The following is a 27,826-nucleotide window of genomic DNA, read 5'->3' on the forward strand; positions in this document are numbered from 1 at the left end:
ATTTCCATCAAGAATTAATTAAGATTATGCAATTTTACTCTACCACAAAGTCAATTTCTCCAAGAAAATAGATTCCCCTCATTTCTTTGTTATCTTTGCAAAGTATAGGGGACCTTTGTATTGTGGGCCAAGTAATTAAATCTATGTAGTCTATGTTACCTCTATATACAGTATAAGAACCAAGCTTACCGCCAAGATACAGCACCAAAACCAAGATTTCTACAAAAACACAGTGCTAAAAGAAAATATCCACAGAAGCAGCACTCCAATTTCCAGAAGCAGAGGTCGTTAAGCTCCTTATTGGGGTCATTATCCAGTGAACACATTGTTAGATCTAAACTTACTATTGCAGTACTAAAACCAAGCTTACTATTTGTTACAAGTACCATACAGAGATTTAATACCACAGCCAGACCTACTACCTAGATACAGAACTAGAACTAAGATTAGTGAATAAAATAGCAGAAAATCGATAAAGTTTCACAATCAGGCTCATTGCTTATATGCAGCACCAGAACCAAGTTTACTATAAAGCCAAGGTAACAATCATCAAGTGTAAATGACCTTAAATAAATACAGGACCATAACCAAGATTTCTACATATATAAAGTACTAGAACAAATCTTACCAATAATAATAATTCTTTATTTATATAAAGCACACAGATTACACAGCGCTGCACAGATCTTGCCAAATTGGTCCCTGTCCCCATGAGGATGACAAGCTAAACAACCTACCAGTATGTTTTGAAGTGTGGGAGGAAGCCCCCACACAAACACGGAGAGAACATACAAACTCTTTGCAGATGTTGACCTGAGTTGGATTTGAACCCCGGACTCCAGTGCTGCAAGGCAGAATTGCTACCCACTCAACCACTGTGCTGCTTCAACTTCATAGGTACAGTACAATAACCAAGCTTAATACATAAATACTGCACCATAACCAAGCTTACTACTCCCCACCCTCTGTACACATCCTTATCTAATGCATTGTAAACGCCAACATAACAAAGCTTATGAGCTGCTCTTTTTAAAGATTTTTTTTCCTTGAAAAAGCATTTATTTTACATACAAAAAAATTACAACAGTATATCATCCTTATAAAGTTTCCTTTCCTCTATACCCATCCTTTCAAGGACCCTACAAAAGTTTCGGGAGGACGAGAGCAACAACAAAAAATAAATAAATACATTTTTAAAAAATTATAATTTTTTTGATTTAGGAACTACCAAGGGAGAGAGATTTTTTATTTCTCTTTTTTTCCTCCTCTTTTTTCTTCTTCACCCTTTCTTTCCCCTTTCCTTTCCCTTTTTAAACACTTTCTAAAATTCTGTGTACATTCTCATTCCTCTTTGTATTGTAACCTCTGGTACTGCACTACTTGGAAAGGAGGAACAGAGAAAACAGAGAGCAACCTGGAGTGTTGTGCTGTCAAACCTGTGTCAGAAGCATCATGACTGCTGTCTACGTACAGGAGCGGAACAGACTCTACAGCAAAATACATTTTTTTACTAAGCCTTTTTTAGAAAGTGGCTTAATATTTAAATTGACAATTGCCTTTAAAATGTCCAACCCCCATTGTACCTCAGCTATAGAGAGCAAACCCAGTAGGGTTTTTGTGTAATTTCACCTTAAATCCAGACTTTATTTCAAAATCTCAGAAAAGGAAGTTAATAGTAGCGTAAAATTTCTCCGCTGTCATTCAGCGAAGGAAACGGTGAAAGCGAGTTACGTGGCTTTTATGCTCGGTTTATTATCAGACGTTAAGCAGTGATAAAAAGATACATACACTACGAAGACAGATGAAAAGATTTGTACCAATGTATGGCTTTTATGTAATTTGTCAAATTTCTGACATAAATGTTTATTTTCGCGTATATGGGAAATGCTAGAGGATGAGGCAAAGCTTTCAATTTTATAATATCTGACACATTGAATACACACCCTGTGAGATAATATAATTGTGCACTGACAGGCAGATACAGTGGGAGGCATAAAAGGCCAATAAACAACCATTTATAGAAGGCAGACTGGAGTGCTAAACATAACCCATTGCCGCCGATCCGAGAAGAACCAGACAAGACTTTCAGAGAATAACATGTCGCTATCTTATTACTTTTTATATATTACTGTTGCTAGGTACTGCTGCTCCACAGACTTCTAATTATGCACATGTGTTTTCTACCATCAGTATCTTGGATGGATTAAAGGGAAATGCAACTCAATATAGTTCTCTCAATATGTCTAGGGGAGACATATTGTACTTCATGCAACCAATGCTTCATGTAGACAAAATACAGAGTATGAAAGTATGTAAAACTATGCAAAGTTTTCCAGGATTGGATAAGGAAAACAATGCCTCTTTTAGCTACCTTGGAAGGCAGCTCCCTTGACATCAAGCACCCACAAAAGGCCTTGTGACAGTGGTGGCGAACCTATGGCACGGGTGCCAGAGGTGGCACTCAGAGCCATTTCTGTGGGCACTCAGGTTGTCCCCCCACAGGACAGCGTTCACCAGACAGGAACATAGCCACCACATCTTCCTGCAGACCCAGGCAACTTAAGAGTTGCTCTCAGCACTATTTTAAAGTGACACTTCATTGGCTGTTTGGAATTGCGGGAAAAGTGAGAAGGTGTGAACAGGGCTGCATTATCTTTGGAGGTCCTCCTGCTGTACCCTTCATTCATCCAGAGACACTGGAGAAAAGCTACAATGAGAGTCTGAATTTGCCCTCCTTTCAATTGTATTGGTGGCCTCAGGGGGCTGATACGATTGAAAGATGTGGAAGAACAGGTAGCAATAAGTAAATAAGTGGATTTTGGTTTTAGCTTGGGCACTCGGTCTCTAAAAGGTTTTCCATCACTGCCTTATGACATGATGTGGGATTAAAACCAAACCAGTGTATCTATTCCAGAAGGAACATACTCCCAACTGTAGACAGCACTGTGATGTCAAGGGAGCTGCCTTACAAGGTAGCTAAAAGAGGTGTTTTTCCTTATCCTATCCTGGAAAACTTTGCATATTTTCCCATAATCCCTATAGTGGAGCATCCATGGTTATAAGACTCCACACGCCCACGTGATGGCCTTAATTGACATCCCGACCTTGAAAGTATGTAAGCATCATACATAAGTAGTACTTCGGGAGGTGGTGGTCTCCATAAGTGTGTGGCACTCCATCTGGATAACTTATGGCTACCAGTGTGTTGGAATGGGGCTTTTTACAAGTAAAAAAAAGTAGACAAGTAATGATGAGCGGACCCAATAAAGTTGGAGTTTGACTGAGTTCTAAGGTCACCTGAACTCGTTACCATCACTAGTAACACCTGTGATTGGGACCAGCACTGATCATGGGCATTAACCTGATTAAAGCCGCCAGCAAAATTGGCGGCAGCATTTAGGTTCCCAAAAGTGTTTGGGTGTCACTACTTTAGGGGGAATCGTGATCAAAAGAATTAACACCTGTGATCAGGGTTACCCACGGGAAGGGGGGATGAGCTGAACCTGAACTTCTCACAGAAGTTCAGATTCAAGTTCGGGGAGTCTAGTCCATAAAGTTTGGCACAGACTTTTTGTCCCCTCTGAGAAGCAAAACATAGCAAAAAGGAGTCTCAGTAGTTGATCAAAGTTGCGTGTGAAGACAATAAGTAACTAAAGAGCCACTGTTCACTTTCTAATAGAGAGAAGTAATGCCTTTCAGGGTTGAGAAATCACAGTAGATATATTCATTCATATTGGTAATCCTTCCCAAAACAAGCCCTGAAAGGGTCATAAGAAAGGTGCAGCACAGAGCTGAGCTAAATAATCAAAAGCTAAAATTCAATTACTGTTCCATTTTTTTTTTTAATATGGTGCAAAAACCCCCCAGTCTGCCAACCGAACTGCTGCACCGACACTGCAACAGTTCCGCCTGCAGTCGCAGTAGCTGTAGTAATAATTATCACAGGCTTATCATGTTATTCACATTGATTTACAAAAATTATACCTGTACCTTTTTCAACCATAAACCGTTATCCCAATGCTATTCTCACTATTCTACGCACCATTGCCTTATCCACCACAGACTACATTTCAAATAGTTCTGAATCTTTGTTTTGACCTATGCTTGATCTTTTTTATGAATATTAGGATATCAATGACTATTAGGAAAAAAATTAACTAAAACACAAACCCGAACTGCCTCTGCTTTCTTGTGGAACATCTCCTCCATGTCCTTTGCCAGTTTTTTGACAAGGTGAAGTCCATCAATTTCTTCTATGGAAACTTCCTTCTCAAATTCTTTGTATTTCTGATAGGAAAAAAAGGATATAACACTGATAAAATATTTCTACAAACATTCAGCTCCAAAAATACACAATAATAATATTAATACTATAAAAATAATATTTATACAGATCACCCTCAGCCAATTAGTTTCCTTCAATGACAATTGTACTGAAAGGAACTAAAAGATTAGTCAATTATTCAAGATTCCTATGTGGCTTTATTTGTTCCGGAAATTGTTATATAACCCTCCTGTAGCCCTCTAAAACGCAGATTTTTTTTCCTAAAAAGATCCCATCTCATTTAATTAATTTGCAATGCATTTGTGTTTGTGATACATTCCAATCCCGGCAGGAAAGTGCAGAAAAAATCTTGAAATTTAGTTTCATTATTTCTTTTTAAATCCAGTCAGGTACGAAAGGCCAACAGAATTATTATTGTAAAAGCAATAAAAAGATAACGATTCCGTCAAAGTCTACACAGTAAAGCTGAAACATGAGTTCCAAAAATAAAATTCAATACGTTCGCTAAAAGTATTTTAGAAATTTTTGCAAATATGGGTATATTACAGCCGAAGATGTTCATTTTTAAACAATAAATTTTCACTCCTCTTGGGGAATTTGGCAACAGTAATAATCCCTATGAAGTCAAATGGACCAATAAAAGAAATATATATACTCGAGTATAAGCCGAGTTTTTCAGCACAAAAAATGTGCTGAAAAACACTAACTCGGCTTATACTCGAGTCAAAAAGCTAAAAAAAAAAAGACTAAAAAAAAAAAATCTAAACTCACCTTTTCAGCGGCCGCGCGAGTCTTCTATGCGATCCCTCTGGCTGCGGCACCAGGTCAGAGTCACTGACTTCAGCCGCCACCGCGATCGTATTGTGTGTGCCGGCAGCCGGCACACACTGTGATGTCAGCGCTGCGGCTGACGTCAGAGCTGCGCGCCGCACGGACCTGGCGCCGCAGCCAGAGGGATCGCATAGAAGACTCGCGCGGGCGCCGAAAAGGTGAGTTTAGATTTTTTATTTTTTTTAATTAACTGTCCGGCTCCATAACGGGCCGGGGACCCGGCTCCATAACGGGCCGGGGACCCGGCTCCATAACGGGCCGGGGACCCGGCTCCATAACGGGCCGGGGACCCGGCTCCATAACGGGCCGGGGACCCGGCTCCATAACGGGCCGGGGACCCGGCTCCATAACGGGCCGGGGACCCGGCTCCATAACGGGCCGGGGATCCGGCTCCATAACGGGCCGGGGATCCGGCTCTTTAAGAGGGCACGGGGGCTGGTGGCTAAATACTTGGGCAGGGGGTTAAAGGCTACAAATTGGGGCAGGGGGTTAAAGGCTACAAATTGGGGCAGGGGGTTAAAGGCTACAAATTGGGGCAGGGGCTGACAGGCTACATATTGGGGCAGGGGCTGACAGGCTACATATTGGGGCAGGGGCTGACAGGCTACATATAGGGGGCAGGGGCTGACAGGCTATATATTGGGGCAGGGGCTGGCAGACTATACTGGGGCTATGTACTACTGGGGGCTGGCAGCTATATACTACAGGGGGCTGCTGTCTATATACTACTGGGGGTTGGTGGCTATATACTTGGGGGGGGGCTGTGAGCAATGCATTTCCCACCCTCGGCTTATACTCGAGTCAATATGTTTTCCCAGTTTTTTGTGGTAAAATTAGGGGCCTCGGCTTATACTCGGGTCGGCTTATACTCGAGTATATACGGTACTTTCCTAAGTTACCATTATAAAGATAACCAAAAAAAAAATTCCAATAAATGGTGTCAATAAAAAAATAAACAGGCAGTTACCCAGAAAATAATCAGATTTGTGTGCAAGGCAAATGAACTATGTAAACCCTTTTATCTATGTATGTGGACAGCGATATACCATTCACTATTTTACTTTACTTGAACAGATATTTGAGAGGCGTGGTGATGAGCGGACCTGATAAAATTCATCCAAACCAGTATTTTAAAAATGAGTTTGGGTTTGAACCCGCACACGACCCCCACTAGTAGCACCTGCGATTGGTGCGGCTCTATTCTCTATGTAGAGAGGAGGGGCGAGCAGCTTTTCCTCCTCTCCAGCGTGCCCAACATGTGCCCGTATGGCCCCCGCTATGGCCGGACGGGCACACGTTAGTGTGCATGAGCCCTTAGTTTGTAAAGAAACAGACTGCTAAGTGCCCCTTAGTTACACGGTTACTTTTACATTGCTATGGCAAATCTGTCTACAGGATTAAAGACTGGCCTCTCCTCTCCTGTTTGTTACACAGCTGTGAGTATTAACCCTTGCTGCTCTCTCCCTGGCTGCAGCATTCTCTGAGCAGTATTTTCAAATATCAAGGTGAAAATGAAGGGGTTAATCCTCCCTTCTCAGAGCTGTTTAACCAAACACAGGGAGATTAGATGTGATATTACGCAGCCTCCATAGACACACACTGTACAGGATGGTATATGCATCTCTTTTTAAAGACTAAGCAGAATTGTTAATGAAATATGTAAGAAAAATGTTTACCCCCCCCCCCCCGTTCAATATAAAAAAAATTATCTCAAATGACGGTTACACTTAAAAGAGATAATGCCTGCAATTGCTGATAGTAATAGTAATAGGTGTAATAAAGGCGGAGGGGTTCAGTCGAACCCAACTTCTAGTGACAAACCAGTGGCGTAACTAGAAGCTGAGGGGCCCCAGAGCAAAGTCTGTGCCAAGCCCCCGACTATAATGTATGGGTTATAGTAATAGTCTTCTCGTATTGCAGTGATGGCTAACCTATGGCACTGGTGCCAGAGGTGGCACTCAGAGCCCTTTCTGTGGGCACTCAGGCCATCACCAGAGATGACTCCAGGTATCTTCCTGCAGTCCCAGACAGCCCAGGACTTGCTGTGCACAAAGATATTTTAAAGTGACAGCTGTACCTGGGACTATTTTCTACTTTATTGGTGTCCTCAGGGGCTGGTATCAATAAAAACTGTGACAGAGCAGGGAGTATAAATCACAAATTACATTTCTGTGTTGGCACTTTGCGATAAATAAGCGGGTCTTGGTTGTAGTTTGGGCACTCGGTCTCTAAAAGGTTCGCTTTCACTGTCGTATTGGAAAGTGACACCATAAGGGCCCCCTAAACCTCTTGGGCCCGGGTGCGACCGCAGCCTCTGCATCAAGTTACACCCATGTGACAAACCCAAACTATGTGGTTCGGGTCAGCTCAGCACAAGAGTGGAGTTGATTAATTTGATCTTCTGAGATGAAGATTGACTCGGCTTTAAAACAATTTACTTCTTTCCAGTAGTAAATGGAATGATCATTGATGATTGCTGGGAAAATTGACATTACAATTAACTTCATCCCATTCAGTCTGACATCCATTTAATTAATACGATTAGTTTGTATTTAAGTGTAAATTACACAAAAGATGATCAATAAAGGATCAACGGATCAGACAAACATTACTGCTTGAATAGAGCTCCACAGCTGACCTCCAGTGCAATACAACCTATAGACAGGGGGGGCGCTGTTTCTGGAAGAAAGTGACTATTTTCCCTAAATTTTCTGCATCCACCTTCATACAAAAACCAACAATTGAGCTCTCTGGAATCCTGGGCTGTGTCCTCTTAGTGAAAAGCTTGTTCCTACATTTGTGAATCAGAAGTTATGGCTTCCATAATGCTTCTCAGTAGTAATTATTAGTCGCTGTAGGTCACAGTCGGCTTCTATCATAAATTGAAATCCTTTTTCTGTAAAACATAATTCGGGCAGAACATGGTGGTGGTCAATTTACTATTCATTATGGGCCAACCAGAACATCATGTACCAGGTAGGAGTTGTTCCCATTATGGGAGCAGTATGCTCTGTGCCATTAACCCCTGAGATAAGTGGATGGAGAATGTGTGTAATGGGCGGGTGCACAGAGGTTAAAATGTTTTATGTGATATTTAGCAATTTTTTTCTCTATAAAAATAAGGTGTTGGAAACACAAGGTACAGACGAGAACATACCGAGTGTTGTATGATTATGATGGCCCAATGGAGATTGTACATCCTACAAACTGGACTCCCCACAAAAAGTTGCAAATAGTGGACAACTGTTTCTGGGCCCGGAGAGGGTAATGTGAGGGGTTGGCGGTACCTCATGGTTTTTGTACTGTTTGTGTGTAGGGGGGGGCAGGATATTATGTAATTTGCCAATATATATGTATTAATAGTTCTGCTCCACTTTCCTTATGTATAAAGTGAAGCCTCCTGTCTGTTACCTCATCAGCCAGAGATTCCTGTTCATAAAATGGCTGCAGATGGAGGGTCATGTGATCCTATCTGTCCATGAGCAATCACCCTGCCAGGACCTTACGATAGTTTTCATGAATATAAGATTAAGGTCCTGGCAGGACGATTGCTCATGAAGGTAAAGATCACATGACCCTCCATCTGCGGCCATTTTATGGACAGAAATCTCTGGCTGGTGTGGTATTATGCTAATGAGCCTGAGAGGCTACCATAGCCCCTCTGTGTTACACTGTCTCACCCTGCCCCTGCTTCCTCAGCAGTTGTGCAGTGAGTCCTGCCTGCTATAATCTCAGCACTGAGAGAGTGGGGGGTGCTAAGTTGCCCCTAAGGTTCATTTGCATAATTTTCAAAGTTGATTTTAGAAAGAAGGAGGCCATGAATAACAAACGATTAGCACAGTCACAGTGCCTGGATCAATGAGTAAGTGTCCCTGGTTAATCATGATGAGTTTTGATGGTAGATTTCCTTTAAATGATGTAAGTAAGATGACATTTTGTCTGGAAATCTTACATCTCAAGACATTTTAAGGTTTTTTTGATCCTACAATGTTTCATTTAAATCCCATATCCTCTGTTCATCTGCATTCCTCTTCCATTCTGCCAGTCAGATTGCAATGGCTTGTCAGAGGTTTTGTGATCCATTACAAATTGGGAATGCAATCAGAGAACAATGCGGCTAAATTGCAAAGCCTGTCTGTCACACACAGGTCTGAAGGTTTAATTGTAGATCAACCAGCGTTATATATCCCTGTGGCTGAGAGATGGGAAAAGGGAATTTCACCTATCAGCCATATCATTAACCTCTTTGTGACCTCCGTAAAGGGGTTGTTGGTCCCGAAAGCAGATGGCTCCATTCACTTAACAGGGGCTGTTTTTAGGCCCCATGGATTCCCAATTAATGATCTATGAAAACAATAGGTCATCGATTAATTGTGATTGTCTGAAAATCCCTTTAATAACCAAGAATTATTTCCTCCTTGCGTTCAGAAGGCATCAACTTTCTTTTGTTTGTGTCATGTGGTGTTATAAGGGCTTCATCATTTGCAAAATAATTTGTATTTGTCATTGTTTTTAGGGTACATGTCACTTACAAATAACACTGATTGATGGGGGGTATTTATAATGCCGACAAGTAAAAGATTTTTCCCACTTTTCTGTCCCCTCATGTCACTTTTTTGAAACGTGTGCATGATAGGGCAAGGCCAAATTACTATAATCGGACCTGGCATAGACTTCATTCCAGTGCACGAGTTCTGCATCTGGATTACTAAGCAAGGGTGCACCAGGCATGAGGCAAGCTGAGCCTCCCTCCTCAGGCAGCACCATCTGCATCGAGGTGGGGGTAGCATCGGGGGTACAGTCACCTGCTACAATGCAGGGCCTGACAATCAAAAATAGTGGGGCACATTTACTTACCTGTCCAGAGGAGTTCACCTAAAGTGCATTGTCCAACGATTCACTAAGATTGCGCACCCGATATCCTGCATGTGTCGCTTCCAGGTTCAGCTCTGACGGGGTTCACCTTCTTCTTCCTGGTGCATGTAAGTGCATTCTCTTGCAACACAATTTGAATCTTAAATCCTGCGCTCATGTAACTTAAAGATGTGACATGTAACATGGCAGATTTTGTCAGAGATTTTCCATCCGAAAATACAATAGCAAAATCTGTCCAATGAAAACAGTGGGAGGTTGCCCTATGCAAAATTCTCTATGTTCTTGGCGGAATCCTGGTAATTGCTGCTCCATATATAGGGCATGCCAATCAGAATCCAGAATTTAAATCCCATTGGTGTCACATGACCACAAGTCAGCACATAGTCCTAGCCCTATATGTGGCCATGGCCATGCATTTCCTCTCCAGCTTGAGCTTTTCTTCTCTGTCTCTCTCAAGAATAAGCTCCAGCTGGAATAGCCAGACCTTGGAGAGAATAAAACACGACAGATCTGTATTCTTGTCAGGGCACAATGTGTTATACAGTATCCTCAATACAATGATAATCCTAATTGTGTGCTTTACAATGCTCTCTCTTTCTTCTCTACCGGCCTAATTATTATCTTACTGCTGAAGCGTTCCCTAAAGGAATCTTAGAATAATCAACAGTAAACGTGAATATGTAAGGTCTCTAATGAGATGGGAAATTATCATGGTAGTCAGCTATATATAGTATTCAGTATAAGATATTTCACCTGCAGAAGCTTTAGTAGAACTTTAGGGACATCCATCACCAGGATGAAGGTTTGTAAGCCAAGCACACGGACATACTGAGTGCCCCCTCTGGCAGGATCCTCTCTTCTTTAAGCTTCTTATGACCTGTTTTTTTTAAAAGGCTTTTCAATTTATGCAAATGAGTCTGAGGGGCTGTGGGTTCCATAGGTGTTCTCAGGCTCATTTGCATAATTTAAAGCTTTTTTTTTTTCCCTTTAAAACAAGGGCATAGAAAGCTTAAAGAAGAGCATATCCTGCCAGGGGTAGCATACACCAGTATGTCAGTGTGCTTGGTTTACAAAACTTCATCCTGGTGGTAGATGTCCTTTAAATATATGTAACTTATAAACTGCTTATGGGGTTGCCATTTTATCCATCTGCTATACAAATGTATTTGTATTCTAGGTTCCAGGTATTACTATACCTGGAACCTGAACCGAAGCTATGTCTGGGACCCTTTTAATGCACATTTCAGCTGCAAATTGTAGAGCAGGGGGTCTGCCACAGTTTTAGGCCTCATGCATTCAAATATGGTGTGTCGTTGCTTGTGGCCCACCTAACATTGGTGCCCATGGGCCAAATACGGACAGGAATAACCTGTCCAATCTTTTGCGGTGCGGACAGTAAGTGCATTCCCATTGAGGGAAAGCACAGTAATTGCACAGCACCATGAACGTCCCCAATAGCAATCAATGGGGCAATGAGTTATCGTCAGTTTGTGCTGCTGGCTCACGGACAAGCCACACGGTCATGTGTATGAGGTCTTAAACTGTATCAGCATAATTATAAAAACTGATCTGGGAGAATTGGCTAACACCCCTGAGGCCTCAAGAAATTGCTTTGGGGTGCTACATGGGTTAATCGCTTCTTGTCTACCCATGCGACTCACAAACCCATACAAAATCCAAGGGAACAGAGAAGAAAAAATATTAATCATTTAACAAAACTCTTTTTTATTTCTATTCAATTTCCCAAAATCCCTGTCCAACAGCCCCATAGAAGGGAATGGAGTGGTGGTCATGTGTACCCCCCAATGCTCCATTCATGGGGGGACTATCATTATTTATTATGGCAATCACTTAGCCCAGTGACCTTTGCAAAAATTGTCTATGAAAAAGTGTAAAATAAAAAATATTCTAATAAAAATGAAAAGCGGTAAGGCAAATATTGCCATATTTGCCTAGAAAACTATACGGGATTACTTTATAGTAAATTTAGTAAATTTTTATAAACAATTATGAACTATTAAAAATTGGAATGCATTCGGTAGCCATAACCAAAAACTCCTATAATCAGTAGAGGTATTCAGAAATGTCTTTTACCTCTTCACCTGCCATTTCTGTCCATAAAATGGCCACAGAGGGAAGTTCATGTCATCTCTGACCTTCCAGGACCAATTTACCTTCCAGGACTTGATTACATTCAAGGGTGATTGGTCATGGACAACTGGATATCACATGACCTTCACATGACCTTCTATGACCTGACCTTACACACTCATTGCAAAAAACATGAGTAGATTGACCAGCACCTTTAAGACCATTTTTATATGAATCTTAGTACAGGCGGTCTCCTACTTAAGAACACCCGACTTACAGACGACCCCTAGTTACAAACAGACCTCTGGATGTTGGTAATTTACTCTACTTTAGACTTACGCTACAATAAATAGCTCTAATAGCTATTAAGGGTGTCTTTAATAAAACTTTATTGTTAATCCTGGTTCTTATGACAATCCAACATTTTTAAAATCCAATTGTCACAGAGACCAAAAAATTTGTGACTGTGGTTACAATTATAAAATATACAGTTCCGACTTACATACAAATTGAACTTAAGTACAAACCTACAGAACCTATCATGTATGTAACCCGGGGACTGCCTGTACAAAGTTTTACTAACCTGGAAAACTTTATCCTAAATACAGTAACATACATTTTTAATATTATTCCCAATACACATAACTCTAGTTTAGATCTGATGCATCTTTACTTTGCCCTGATAAAAAAAAACAATTAAGAGAAGCATAAAAAATTTCATGAAGAAGAAGGAAGAGATAAACTTCTTTTACTGTTACTTAATTGCCTATAAAATGTTTACTCTTTTTGCCCACATGGAAAATGTCTGTTCAAGGAGGGTATAAAGATGGATTCAATTCTCTCCCCTCTGGCATTTTATTTTTTGATATGGAATGTAAAAATTTGCTTGTAATTTACTTTTACGGCACAGAGGATTGTTCCTCGACACTGGGAAAAAAGTGGATTTACAAGAGAAAGAAAATGTAAAGATTAATAATTTTCAAATTTTAGTAAAAAGTTTTGGTGTAAGGACAATCAATGCCAACCTGGGGTATCGTTGGGGCCACCACATGAAATGAGAGCACACTCCATCACCCCCTAAGAAATAGACCCCCAAGTCTAAAGATTGGGTTGTGTTTTAAGGGATTTTTGGGTGTTAAAGAGAACCTTCAATTCAAATTAACCCACCCAACATAGTTACATTGTTACCGCATTAAATACTATGGTTAAAAAGCATTGCCCTTATCCCTAAATGGTTCCTTTCCATGGCTACAATGTTAAAAAAAATCAATTTGGAAACTTATATGCAGCTCACCTGAAGTGAGTCCAAAGATATTAATGGAGTCCTGCATATTCCGAGTTCACTGCACTTCCGTGCCTCCCTGTTCCGGATTGACAGGTCTCACTGCTACCAGTACTCAGGGACTGTCTGCCAATATTTAACTACAGTACATTATAGGAGCTATGCTGCACATCAGTCTTGTAACTTCAGGTGCTCTGGATAGGGTCCCAATCCCATTCAAGTAGTCAATGTAAAAAATTCAGTCCCACTGATATTTTAGATGCTGGATTTATTATATGTATTGCAAACAAATATACAAAATTGGGTAACGTTTCAGTTACAACCTGACCTTCATCAGATACACAAATACACTTTGCTAAAGTGAGGCAACAGGTAAGTAGCTGCAGTGCAGGCCCTTCTCCATAATAGAGGGGGTTACCTACAGTGCACTTGTCTGCACAGCAGCTACTTACCTGTCGCCTCACTTTCATTTAGCAAACTGTGTATCTTATCAGGTTGACCTAAATTTCACACAATTTTGTATATTTGTTTGCTATTCCTACAATACTGTGATTTCATGTGATCAGATACATACATGGGGTATCACCCTGGTCACATGATATGAAGTGCTGAATGGGAAGAAGAGGCATGGGGAGGAGCCACAGGACACGGCTAAGGAGGCCCTCTGACTCACAGCTGTATGACAGGTAAGAAGAAAGTTGATGTTATGGGGATATGAGGGAAACAATTTTTAGCTTTATAGAAGGACGGCATTTAGTTAATAGGGCTCTATGGGAACCTGTCCCTACCTAAATTTGTGAATATGTGTTAACAGGTTCCCTTTAAGTTCCTCTAATCTGCATAACTGTGACATTCTTAGCAACCATAGATGGATGGAGGGTGGTTTTATTGATCGCCATTACAAGGTGATTGATGATTTGGCAGCAGTACAGGAGTCATATAGGCACATATTACAGTAATCTCATCATCATAGGGAGGGTTACACTATACCCTATGTATAGATAACAGAGTATTCACCATAAACAGTAGGTGGTGTTGCAACTCAATTTTCAGAAAAATGCATCAACAATGGGTTTCATCCTCCACAAATCACCATAGATCAAAAATAGTCAGGAAGGTTCAAGGTTCATCAGCATAATTCAAGGATTCTATCCACCAAATTTTTTTAAGGTACCAAACCATGGCCAGCAGTTTCAGGTCTCGGTCTAGGGGTTGGAGGCTTCAATGGTCCGACCTTAATATGCCGTCTTCCTACTTCTCCAAGGTGCGCAGTCATGGTCAACGGTATCGTGTCCCAAAGCAAACATGTTCTAAGAGCTCTAATCTGATCTAAGGAGGATTCAGCTAGTCAACAACAGGAGGTAGATGATCTACCCTTCCATAGTCCCTGGCCAGGACTAGCAGTAATAGATCTTTTAACCCTTTGGTCCTGGAACACTGATCTTGCTTGGATTGCTGGCTTGTACTTAAATTTTATAAATTGGTTCAATACAGTTCTAGAAGAGAAAGTCACAATACTTTGTAGAATAATCAGGATACGTTTTACTAACTTAGACCCAGGGGCATAACTTGAGGGGGTGTAGACGGTTTGATCACAACTGGAACATAGGGGTCCCATAAGATGTCCCATCCCATATGAGAAGACTATTACTATAAACCATACATTATAGTCAGGGGCCTGGCACAGACTTTGCCCTGGGGCCCATCAGCTTCAAGTTACACCACTGCTTAGACCAAATCTAATCTTACGGCTGATTCCTAACATTGAACTGAATTTTGGAAAATATTCAGTAGCTTATTTTTTTTTCTACTTCCATGATAAATGAAATGTTTAAAACCTGCAATACATTTTACAGAAGCCTCGAAATGTAAAAGCTTTGCACATTTTATTGTCAAATTCAATATGTTCCGGCAAAGTTGAATACGTGAGTTATTAAATCAAGGAATATTTGTTACTTCTCACAAGCGTCTTCTAATGATAAGATAATTCAGGTGCATAGAAGTACAGGTGCAGGGAATTCTTCAGATTCATTTACTAAAGCAATTATGACCCAATTATGACAGATTCATGTTTAGTTTAACTCTGGGAAAAGGGAAGCAGACCTTCACACAATTCAAAGAACCTGGGAAATCTGGTCCAGCAGATGTTCCCTGCGTCTTAGATAACCCGGCCATCACTCTGCATTAGCCGCATAAAAGTGGGTGCAATGAGCTTTGCTCTCTCAACCTTACAACAGTTTTCATTTACTCGGATAACAAAATATCAATTCTCTTCTTTGACAAGTAAATGTCAGCTTAGTGCAAGGTAAATGACAACTACCTTGAAAATTGAAAGTTCAGCCTTCTATTCCCAGAATGATAATAAAGGGCTCTCTCCTGAGCTCCTGGCTCCCTACTGTATGAAAAATGTACAAAGCTGCCCCCACCTTCCATGAGCCTCTTTTTATATCATATCATGAGCAATTTATAGTCAATGGTGACCAGTGATTGGCTGCCTGGCCACTTGCTGTGTATCAAGAAGGAACCTAGAAGGTTCCAGAGCAACAGGAAACTGTAAAGGTAATTTTTTATTTAACACTTTGCTAATCCTTTAAAAAAAAATGGCAGCTGAATACATGAGCCTTTCAAGGGGTTGTCAGGTCACTTCTGGGGTAATTCATTAAAGGGGTTAGCCACTTTTTAATAAATCTCTCTCTGCATGTATATGTACCTCTACTGTTGCCTCCTTTGAGAGCTTCAGCATTTACCTGTTCTCACCATGCTGCCATCTACATATATACACAACTTCCCGTTTCTGACTCTTTCTGTCTGTCCTAATGGCGTCACCCGCTGTGACGCTTTCACTCACAGTCCGTCTAACTGACAGACACAGGGAGAGGGGAGGGGTTAGAGCAGGATGAGTCATAATCTACTGCTTCAGCTCCTCCTATTCATCAATGCTCAGGCATGTAAACAAAAATCCATGGAGAGTTTGCAGACAGCACATGGGAAACTTATGTTAAAAAGGGGTCAACAACTTTAATATGTTGAAGAACTGAACAACACTAGTCTTTTGCCACAACAGATTTATTATTGTGATGATGAATCTGTCACAGTTTAAGACTGTTCTGCGTTTAGACCTGCTTTTAGCTGGTCTTAACTGTGCGTCACAATTTCCTACAATCACACCCCTTTTCTCGAGATTACGCTCCCACTTGTTGGACGAGGTTTGGAAAAGTGTCAAAGTCTTGATAAATGTGGCAAAACACATTTTAGACAGGTTTTTAGGCACAAATTTGCCAGAAATCTAGCACAGGTGATTAGTGAATCTACCATTACAAGTTTTACACAAAGGTGAGGAGATAAATGGCTGATCAGTGGGGGAGGACTTTCACTGTGTATGGCACTGATGGAAGAAGCTGATGGAGTACTGTTCTCAGCTATCTTCATTAGCACCATTGAGTTGAATAGAGAGACAGATGCATGAGCAACCAACCTCTATATTCATTTGAGTATTTATTGACTAACTGACCCCCATTTTCATTATCCACCACTGGGATCTCCATCCATCGGCAAGTTTTTTCCTGTCCTATCAATAGGGGGAAAACTTGTTGAGCCCGGACAACTTATTTTTAAACGTTTTAAATGGCTATTAAGAGATCATTGTGTAAAGATTTGGACATCAGTTATACATAAGAGTATGTCTACATTGGTTGAATCTGCTATCGATTTTCCATTCAGATTTGCGTATGATAAAAAAAAATTGAGGTGGCCGGTATAGAAGATTTAATATTGGTTTATACATAGTTTATATAAATGAAAAAAGACACATGTCCATAAAGTTCAACCAAGGAAGGGAAGGGATTGGATGAGGAAGAGAAGAGAGGGGAAAGAATTCTGTATAACGTAACCATCAGTGTTATTTAGGTATAAAAAGGCATCTAGACCCTTCTTGAAGCTCTCTGCTGTCTCTGCTGTGACCAGCGCCTGAGGCAGGCTATTCCACAGAGTGACAGTTCTCATAGTAAAAAAACCCTGTCACCTCTGGTGATTAAACCTTGTTTTCTCCAGACAGAGACAGTGCCCCCTCATCTTTTGATTAGATTTTGATTATTTTTAGAGTATTCAAAAAAAATGGAAAAACCATGGTAACAGAAAATATAATTTATTTTGATAAACAAGAGATGGCTTTACACAATGACTTAACATCAGCACAGGTCACCGTTAAGACGTTTTTCAGGGCAGACCTTAAAGTAACAAGATAATAGCATTTCAGAAGCCACTTAACACACTGTAACGTGTGGGATATTAGTGGAAGGGCAAAGTAACACAACACTCATAACCTTGTTTGACATGGGAGTCCATTAAGGGATCGTAGAGCAAAGGGGGGGGGGGGGATCCCTAAGGGATTTGGGTAAATGACCTCTTCATTGTACAAGTCATTTACTAAATATAGAAAATCTATAAATTGTAGAGCAGGTCAAAGGAAGAGCTTTCCTTTAACAGGGTGGATTGTATAGCTTGAACATTTCCTGACAAAAAAAAGGAAAAAATCAATGACCTGGGTATTTATAAAGAAAGGCAGATGTCCTCAGTGTTGTATTGTCAATCAGGAGTCAAGTAAAAGAGTGTTGATACTATTATATACCGTACTATAGCATCTGTTCTAGTAAATATAATACTTTACTTACAGGTTAAATCTAAATATTTTATGTACTATAGAGCACAAAATATGGTAATCTGAAGTGCAGCCTTTTAGATTTTTAGAACGTTTCATACCCTAGCAGGTGCTACTGTTTAGTGGGGTTAAAGTTAGTGACAGGTTCACTTTAAAGGGAACTTGTCAACAGATTCACTAATAAGCCTAATAACAAATCCCCAAAGTATTACACTAACTTGTGCCCACACAGTTTTAGCTAAAATATGCATAGTTCCTATCCCTATAAAATTAAGTTTGTAAGTCTACCTGGTACCCTGCCTGAAGGAGCAGGGTGTCCTAAGGGTGTGTGCTAATTATACAAGGCAGTGTTTCTCTCACCTCATGTCTGCTGGCAGGTTTTTCCTCCCCCTCCCTTTGAGCAATGAGTGTTCCTCTGCTCTGCACTACAGGTGGGAGGGGGGAAGATCAGACTTGAGGGGAGAGACACACCGCCTTGCATGCTAGCACACACCCTTGGGACACCCTGCTCCTTCAAGCAGGGTGACAGGTAGGCTTACAAACTTCATTTTCTGGGCATAGGAACTATGCATTTTTAGTTTGTATAGTGCTGTGGGAACTTGTTATTAGGCTTATTAGTGAAAATTTGGTGACAGGTACCATTTAAGAGTAAATTTACATGCAATTCGATTGCAGGGTAAAAAAAAATGTGCTATGTTCACAATTCCTCAGTGTGAAAGCAGAACCATAAAACAATCAGAAGCTCTCATTGTCTTGAATAATGGATGCCGTTTGGTCACAAAAAGACTGACAATAATGGGGACTTTGTGATGACTGATGAAATCGCTTACGGAAGCTCACAATGGGAGCTTAATAAATTTCCAGACATCTCTTTCATGTTCCTCACAGATCTGCCAATTTAGAAAAAGTATAATTTTTATCTTTATGCAAATGCACCGGAGGCGGAGCCACATTTACTGATGCACCCGTTTTCTTCTTTATATGTTGCCAAGTACTGCCCTGCCTCCAAAAAAGGAAGAAGAAAGGTAGAGTATTATCAAACACTTAATAAACTGAGAGTCCCAGCACAATGATGGGAGTAGAATGACCGGATGATATAAGAAGGCCACCAGATGTGACAACACTTTACCCTCATTGGTTCATGTTTTAATATACCTGTCTTTGGCAAATTATATAAGCACGTGTCAGGTTAAGATCTGTTGATCTCAAGGGAGTTTAACCAGAGAAATTATGTGCAAAGTTTACTTTTATATCTGAGAAGTTTGGAAAAGATATTAGATTTAGTTTGAAGGGATTTTTAAGCTTCCAGATTCTGGTGACTAATCCATGGTCTAGTCATCAGACTAGACGTGGGACCTCTACAGATCAGCTGATTTTATTATCAGTGTAGTGGCTGAGGTATGTTACTTTAAAACTGAAATGCTGTTCTTTTAAATCATTTTAGATTTAGATTTGACAAACAGATGATTGTAGTGGGTCTTAAGTACCAGTTTAATGGGGATACTCAAGCATAAAAGAGGCATGCACAATAGCTTATCTACCATAGAAGATGGGGCCTAAAGGGTCCTAAAATTGGTCTAGCTGTCAATACTACTGTTCATGTTTAATGAAATGGATACAGACAAGGGTAGTAAGCACTTATACTGAGTCCCTCAAAAAAGCTCCACCTACTTACTTGAGCAACCCTAAATGGTGGCAAAGTGCAAACAAATAAGAAGACAAACAACACAAACCAAAAAGGAATAGTCAACAGATATAGCAACGAAGTACAAAATCACAAAAGCCAAAGAGTGGACAGGAGTAAAGATTGAAATACAGAATCTCTTTCCCAAGGTATGGATAAGGTCAAGATAAACTATAACCAGCAGAACTGATTGTGTACAAAACACGTATAGAAGACCAGAGCCTCTGCTTCAGGATGATTGGAGCAGAGCTCTGTCAGTCACAACATTTAACCGTTGCTGGACAGAGCAGACTGCAGAAGGAGAAGGTCGTACTGCAATCAACTCCCAAACAGCCAGCATAAAGAAACACAGAGATCAGTTGTACACCGTGGACCGAGAATGATACTGACACAAATGTTACATCAGGTCTCTGAACCAGAAAGTGTTAACAATCTCACATTCTTAGAGCTCTTCATGGAACATGTAATAATCATATATAATGCCCTCTGTGTGCTATCCTCTTTGCTGGTTAGAGATTTTCTTTCTAGCTCTATTGTCCGCACCCAGCTTGCTATATGTCTGTCCTTCTGTCTTCCGATATTGGGCTCTTGTTCTTGACTATCACTTATTGTATGCGATTCTGTACCTTATATCCTATCTCAGTTGTGAACCAGATTGTTTACCACTGTTGTGTTTGTCTTGTTTCGTGTCTGCAATTTGGCACAGGGAAGGACCGTCTTTGTGGATGTATCACCTAGGATACTTAGAGGAAAACAGTCAAGGTTGGTGGGGGGGTGGAGTTTTAGGGTTCCCTGTTCTATCTGTTGTAGCTGAGTCTAGTGTCCCCATTACACAACCCTTTTAACTTTGGTGGTAACCAAAAACTAAAGTGAAAGACCTATTATATTCATTGTACAAAATCCAGAACCAACCACTTGCATCTTAGATTTCATTGTAATTCACCCAACTAATCAAAAAGTCAGTCTAATGACAAAAGGAAATATTTACTATTGCTCCAGAATCTTTATATTTACATGTTAAAGGGGTATTCCCATTTCAAAAAATTTATGTTAATGTTTTATGATAAAAAGGTATAACATTTTTCAATATACAGGTACATTCTGTATCAATTCATTGCAGTTTTCTAGATCTCTGCTTGCTGTATTTCTATAAAAAGTTTCTATGTTTACTACCAGTGGACAGGAATCTGACCATGGTCACACAGGTGCACGGCTCGTTATATCACACAGCTCTGATTACTCTCTGATACTAAGGGGTACCTGTGTGACCATGGTCAGATTTCTATCCATTGGTAGTAAATATAGAGGCTTTCTATAGCAGGACAGCAAGCAGAGATCTAGAAAACAGCCAGGAATTGATACAGAAAGTATATTGGAAAATTGTATAACTTTTTCTCATAAAAACATTAACATGAATTTGCTGAAATGGGGCTCCCCCTTTAAAGGGGTTGTCCGAGTTTTTAAGAAAAAAAAAATGTGGGCGGGAGCAGGCTGCCTAAAACAATAAAGCTGTACTTACCTTCCGGTGCCCTCCCGTATCCAGCGCTGCTGTCGCTCCAGTCCGGGCGCCATGTAAACAAACATGGCCGCCGGAGCAGCGCTGCATTCAGCTTCCGGCCGGCCGTGGCCGGGTGCGTCTATCCGTCCCTATACACAGCATTGTGTATGGGGGCCGGAAGGTTGTCAGGTCTGGCCGGAAGCTGAATGTTGCGCTGCTCCGGCGGCCATGTTTGTTTACATGGCGCCCGGACCGGAGCGACAGCAGCACTGGATACGGGAGGGCACCGGAAGGTAAGTACAGCTTTATTGTTTTAGGCAGCCCGCTCCCGGCCACATATATTTTTTTTTCAAAAGTCGGACAACCCCTTTAACAACTGTATGTTCCTATTAGTGCTGCAAGAGATCCAATGATTACAATGAATAATGCTGCAATATAGCAATATGGGATATGTTCACGAGGGAAATAATTTTCGACTTAATTTTCAGACATTTGCTTTGCTTATGAATAGATCGTCGGCGGGATCAGAACACTAACACAATCTGAATAAAGCGGCCGCTTGAGATGATTCGCTCCAGTGAGATGCAATGTTACTGTCGCCTTTAATTCTTCCCAAATTGTAAACCATCAACATGATATAAACTCACTAGAAAGACTAATTTACATAAGATAACATCGGGCAGTTCTGGGTGACAGATACGTGGCCAGGCATTGATTGTAAACTGCATCTGAAAAATTTCTATATAAAAAGTGAGATATTTTTTACTATATTTTTCTTTGATTATTTAACATGTGTTTATTTTTATTTTGTCATGTCTATTCATGTAAAATGTTAAAAAACAATGTCACTTTTATATGTGCTGCCTTTCGACGGCTACAATGCATCTCATATTACAGCCGCCATATACAGACGTACAGCATATACACACATATACAGCATAATACAGTATATATACACACAATACACTGTATACACATTATGCTGTACAATGTGCAGCATAATATTTATATAAATGTGCACATCATCTACTCTGTAATGTGTCAGATTAGATGATAGAGCCCCCTGACATTGTGGGCCCCATATCAGCTGCTATGGCTGCTACCACTGTAGTTACAGCCCTTGTTTTGGAGGAATATAATTTTGGTACATGGTCTCCTTTATATTACTAAATATAAACTACCTTATACATCTAGAAGAATCAATTACTCATCTTCTCAACATTATTAGAATCCCAAATCAATGCTATGTGCTAGGGTGTATAAGAGTATACTGGTTGCTGCTATGGGTCTGTTTAACGAAGAGGAACCATAGAATTGCCTCCATATAGGAAGAAAGTTGACATACTTTACGCTTTGTAAGATTGGCAGACATGAACGTGATCAATCACAATGGGGCAATAGTCATAGGGATCTGTAACACAACAGTTCGGTAAAAATTTGTGCTGGCCATTTTTTTTTAAATAAAAAGCATAATTTTGCCATAGTTTGTCATTGGATGTATTATCCCATGCGTTTCAGTGTGAATCTACCTAATGTCTGTGTTGTTCATATCCATCTGGTATTGATGACCTCTTCAAAGAATACTGTACTGTAGGTCATCAACATGTAATCCAATTAAAACTTTAATATGGTGAAAGCTTTAGATTACAGGCAGTCCCCGGGTTAGATACAAGATAGGTTCTGGAGGTTTGTTCTTAAGTTGAATTTGTATGTAAGTCGGAACTGTATATTTTATAATTGTAGACTCAGCCAAATGTTTTTTTGGTCTCTGTGACAATTGGATTTTAAAAATGTTGGGTTGTCGTAAGAACCAGGAATAATAATAAATCTTCATTACAGACACCTGTTATAACTGTTATAGCTGTTTATTGTAGTCTAGGGCTAAAGTACAGTAAATTACCAACATCCAGAGGTCCGTTTGTAACTAGGGTCGTATGTAAGTCGGGTGTTCTTAAGTAGGGGACCGCCTGTATATATAATTAAAGGGAATTTCCAGGCTAGAAAACAGTCTCAATACCCAATAGGCAGGGAGCGAACACCTAGTAACCTAGTACATTTGGGTTTGGCCAAATCTAAACATCTGGCTGGAGTCCAGAAGTTTGTGGACCCAAATCTGCAATTCATCACGACCCAGTACCCCCCCCCCCCTCAATTCCACTTTCATAAAGCAGACAACTCAATTTTTAGGGTAATGGCTGAACCAAGTCACTACAACTTAGTTCCCATATAGATAAACTTCACATAGAACGGAGCCGTCTCCTTTTAGTTCCATTCTCTGAATATCGTCCGTTGCTTAGATTTAGACCCCCACATTCAGAACCTACCGTAATTTGTGGATCAGTATTTTTATCCAACAAAACCACTTAAATTTTCCAATATAAATAAATAAAACATTCCTATGGATAAATACAATGTATATTGTATGGACTTATAGCAAGAACCTGGATGATTCTAAGACTATGACAGGACAAGGCTACAGTATACGCAGCTCCTTCCGTCTCGTACGACATATGGAAGATCATTACTGGCAGCACAGTGGTAGGTAAATTGCTGAAAACTGAAGGAATGAATTACATTATAAGAACAAATGAATAAAATCAAAGTAATAGGAGCAAATACATATTTATGCATCATCACAATGAAGACAAGAGACTCCTGAACTAAGGGCGTTTTAAATATTTTATTTTCACATAATTGAGAAGTGAAGTCATAGGAAAGGATCATTAAGTCACATTTTCAAAGGCTTTTTTATATTGATATTTCTATAAACAATTTCGTTTTTAAGATTCTAATTTATCTTAAGAGCGGAAGATTTCCAATGTATCCAATGGATGTATTCAATTCATCAGTCAAGGAGATTGAAGTATTTCTATTGTTTCTACAATGAATAAATGACATTTTTTAATACTAAAAATGTTGAGATGGTGATCACAAACGTTCTCCTTCCAAGACCGTGTCATTTATGGGCTGATATTTTGCACTAGAACATTAGATCCAGCATTATATTTGTAGATTTTTTAAATGAAAACATTTCTTTGCATTGATTTTTTAAAGGGCCAGTCATGTATTGATATCAGTGGGTTTCAAAACGGACATAGGGCTCAGTTTCAATGGGCTGCAGCCACCTTCACATCGGCGCTTGCATTGCGTTGCAAAATGCGCCGTACAGACTCCTCCTGCGATAACTTATTGAAGTAAGATGGCGTTTACATCGAGAATACTAAATCTGATATAAACGCAATCATACTTCAATAGGTGATCCCAGCAGGAGTCTGTGTGATACATTTAAAAATGCGATGTAAACACCACGTGTGAACACGACTAGAGATGAGCGAGCACTAAAATGCTCGGGTACTCGTTATTCGAGACGAACTTTTCCCGATGCTCGAGTGCTCGTTTCGAGTAACGAGCCCCATTGAAGTCAATGGGAGACTCGAGCATTTTTCAAGGGGACCAAGGCTCTGCACAGGGAAGCTTGGCCAAACACCTGGGAACCTCAGAAAAGGATGGAAACACCACGGAAATGGAAAGGAAACAGCAGGGGCAGCATGCATGGATGCCTCTGAGGCTGCTTAATCGCACCATTATGCCAAAATTATGGGCAACAGCATGGCCATGACAGAGTGACAGAATGAAGCTAGATAGCATCTAAAACATCCAATAATTGACCCTGACACTATAGGGGACGGCATGCAGAGGCAGCGGCAGCAGCGGAAGGCTAGAGAGTGGCATGGCGACATACCCTAAATGGACTCAGGCTTCAAACCAATGGGTAGCAGAGAGGAACCAAAGAAGGTGAGCAAGAAGCGCTCAAATAATATTGGTACATGATAAAAGTTTGCCAGTATATTTTGTGGATTACACAGCAGGGTGGCGACAAAGTTAACATGGAAGCCATGAAAACAATCCAAAATTCTGCCTGACACAGCTCGTTTGATAAGGGGACGATGTATGGAGGCAGTGAACTAGTAGTAGATTAAAGGTACTGCAGTTAAAACTATGTTAGTTGGTTCTTGGCATGGAGCTGGCGCTCCGCTGCCAGGCGAGCTTTCGCCAATCCAAGCCCCTGTCTCTAGGCTACTCCCCAAACAGCACTTCTAAGAACCTTTCGGATAAGATCAAGTGTAGTAGCGTTCTTATAAGTTTGGGATATGGCGGGTGAGGGGAATGTAAACATCTGCGCAAGAAGCGCTGAAATAATATCCGTAAATGAAAAAAGTTTTCCAGTATATTTTGTGGCTTACACAGCAGGGTGGCGACAAAGTTAACAAGTTTGATGTGGAATGCCCTGCAATAGCTCTTGGGCGGTGTGCCTTTTATCACCTAGGCTCAGCAGTTTGAGCACCGCCTGCTGTCGCTTAGCAACGGCACTGCTGCTGTGCCTAGAGCTACCGACTGATGGCGCCATGCCCACGGATGGTAATTCGGAGGAGGAGGAGGTGGAGGAGGGGTGGGAGGATTTGGAGGTATAGTAGGCCTTTGAGACCTGGACCGAGGTAGGCCCCGCAATCCTCTGCGTCGGCAGTATATGACCAGCCCCAGGGTCAGACTCGGTCCCAGCCTGCACCAAGTTAAGTGTAGTAGCGTTCTTATAAGTTTGGAATATGGCGGGTGAGGGGAATGTAAACAGATGCGCAAGAAGCGCATGATGCGCATGGAGCTGGCGCTCCGCTGCTAGGCGAGCTTTCGCCAATCCAAGCCCCTGTCTCTAGGCTACTCCCCAAACAGCACTTCTAAGAACCTTTTGTATAAGATCAAGTGTAGTAGCGTTCTTATAAGTTTAGGATATGGCGGGTGAGGGGAATGTAAACAGATGCGCAAGAAGCGCATGATGCGCATGGAGCTGGCGCTCCGCTGCTAGGCGAGCTTTCGCCAATCCAAGCCCCTGTCTCTAGGCTACTCCCCAAACAGCACTTCTAAGAACCTTTTGTATAAGATCAAGTGTAGTAGCGTTCTTATAAGTTTAGGATATGGCGGGTGAGGGGAATGTAAACAGATGCGCAAGAAGCGCTGAAATAATATCCGTAAATGGTAAAAGTTTGCCAGTGTATTTTGTGGATAACACAGCAGGGTGGCGACAAAGTTAACAACTTTGATGTGGAATCCATGAAAACAACCCAAATTTCGGCCTGACAAACCTCGTTTGATAAAGGGACGATGTATGGAGGCAGCTATATGGACGACTTTTGGAGGTAGCAATGGAGACAACGTGTGGAGGCTGCTATGGAGACAATTCAATTTGGATAGTGCCTGTATGTGGCAGTCCAAAAAAGTTTTTAAACCAGAGGAGCAGGTAGGTGGCCCTCCAGAAAAATGGAATAGATTGAGTGCCTGTATGTGGCACTCCCAAAAATTGTTTAAAACAGAGGACCGTGTCGGTGGCCCTCCAGAAAAATTAAATGCATAAAGTACTATATCTAGAGCCAGTGGGCCCTGTCAAAAAACAGCCAGTTTCCTCAGCTTTACTGTAGAAAGAGGAGGAGAAGGAGAAAATGAGGAGGAGGAGGAGTGGATAAATTATTCAGGTTGAGCTTCCTTCACCTGCTGGAGATTTGAAATTAGGAGAAATCCATGCTTTATTCATCTTGATAAGCGTCAGCCTGTCAGCGCTGTCAGTCGACAGGCGTGTACGCTTATCGGTGATGATGCCACCAGCTGCACTGAAAACCCGCTCTGACAAGACGCTAGCGGCAGGGCAGGCAAGAACCTCCAAGGCGTAGAGCGCCAGTTCGTGCCACATGTCCAGCTTTGAAACCCAGTAGTTGTAGGGAGCTGTGTGATCATTTAGGACGATGGTATGGTCAGCTACGTACTCCCTCACCATCTTTCTGTAAAGATCAGCCCTACTCTGCCGAGACTGGGGACAGGTGACAGTGTCTTGCTGGGGTGACATAAAGCTGGCAAAGGCCTTGTAAAGCGTACCCTTGCCAGTGCTGGACAAGCTGCCTGCTCGCCTACTCTCCCTCGCTACTTGTCCCGCAGAACTACGCACTCTGCCGATAGCGCTGTCAGAAGGGAAATACTGTTTCAGCTTGTGCACCAGGGCCTGCTGGTATTCATGCATTCTCACACTCCTTTCCTCTCCAGGGATGAGAGTGGAAAGATTTTGCTTGTACCGTGGGTCCAGGAGAGTGAACACCCAGTAATCGGTGCTGGAATAAATTCTTTGAACGCGAGGGTCACGGGATAGGCAGCCTAGCATGAAATCTGCCATATGCGCCAGAGTACCAACGCGTAAGAATTCACTCCCCTCACTGGCCTGACTGTCCATTTCCTCCTCCTCCAACTCCTCCAACTCCTCTTCTTCTGCCCATACACGCTCAACAGTGTAGGACTCAACAATGGTCCCCTCTTGTGTCTCGCCAACATTCTCCTCCTCTTCCTCCTCATCCTCCTCCACCTCCACCTCCTCCGATATGCGCTGAGAAACAGACCTAAGGGTGCTTTGGCTATCAACAAGGGAATCTTCTTCCCCTGTCTCTTGTGAGGAGCGCAAAGCTTCCGACTTCATGCTGACCAGAGAGTTTTTCAACAGGCCAAGCAGCGGGATGGTGAGGCTGATGATGGCGGCATCGCCACTGACCATCTGTGTTGACTCCTCAAAGTTACTCAGCACCTGACAG

General features: G+C 41.3%; 1 protein-coding gene across 5 annotated transcripts in view; it reads right to left on the bottom strand.

Annotated features, from left to right (window-relative positions):
• The window catches only part of CACNA2D3 (calcium voltage-gated channel auxiliary subunit alpha2delta 3), a 597,379-nt gene that overhangs the window by 430,207 nt on the left and 139,346 nt on the right, over positions 1–27,826 (bottom strand). For all 5 annotated transcript variants that reach the window (XM_072127891.1, XM_072127887.1, XM_072127890.1 and 2 more), the window contains one exon: positions 4,171–4,287. In XM_072127891.1, the coding sequence (XP_071983992.1) occupies positions 4,171–4,287 (117 nt within the window). The remainder of the gene's footprint in view (positions 1–4,170; positions 4,288–27,826) is intronic.

The sequence above is a fragment of the Engystomops pustulosus genome, chromosome 10 (assembly GCF_040894005.1).
Source record: "Engystomops pustulosus chromosome 10, aEngPut4.maternal, whole genome shotgun sequence".
Classification (NCBI taxonomy): Eukaryota; Metazoa; Chordata; class Amphibia; order Anura; family Leptodactylidae; genus Engystomops; species Engystomops pustulosus.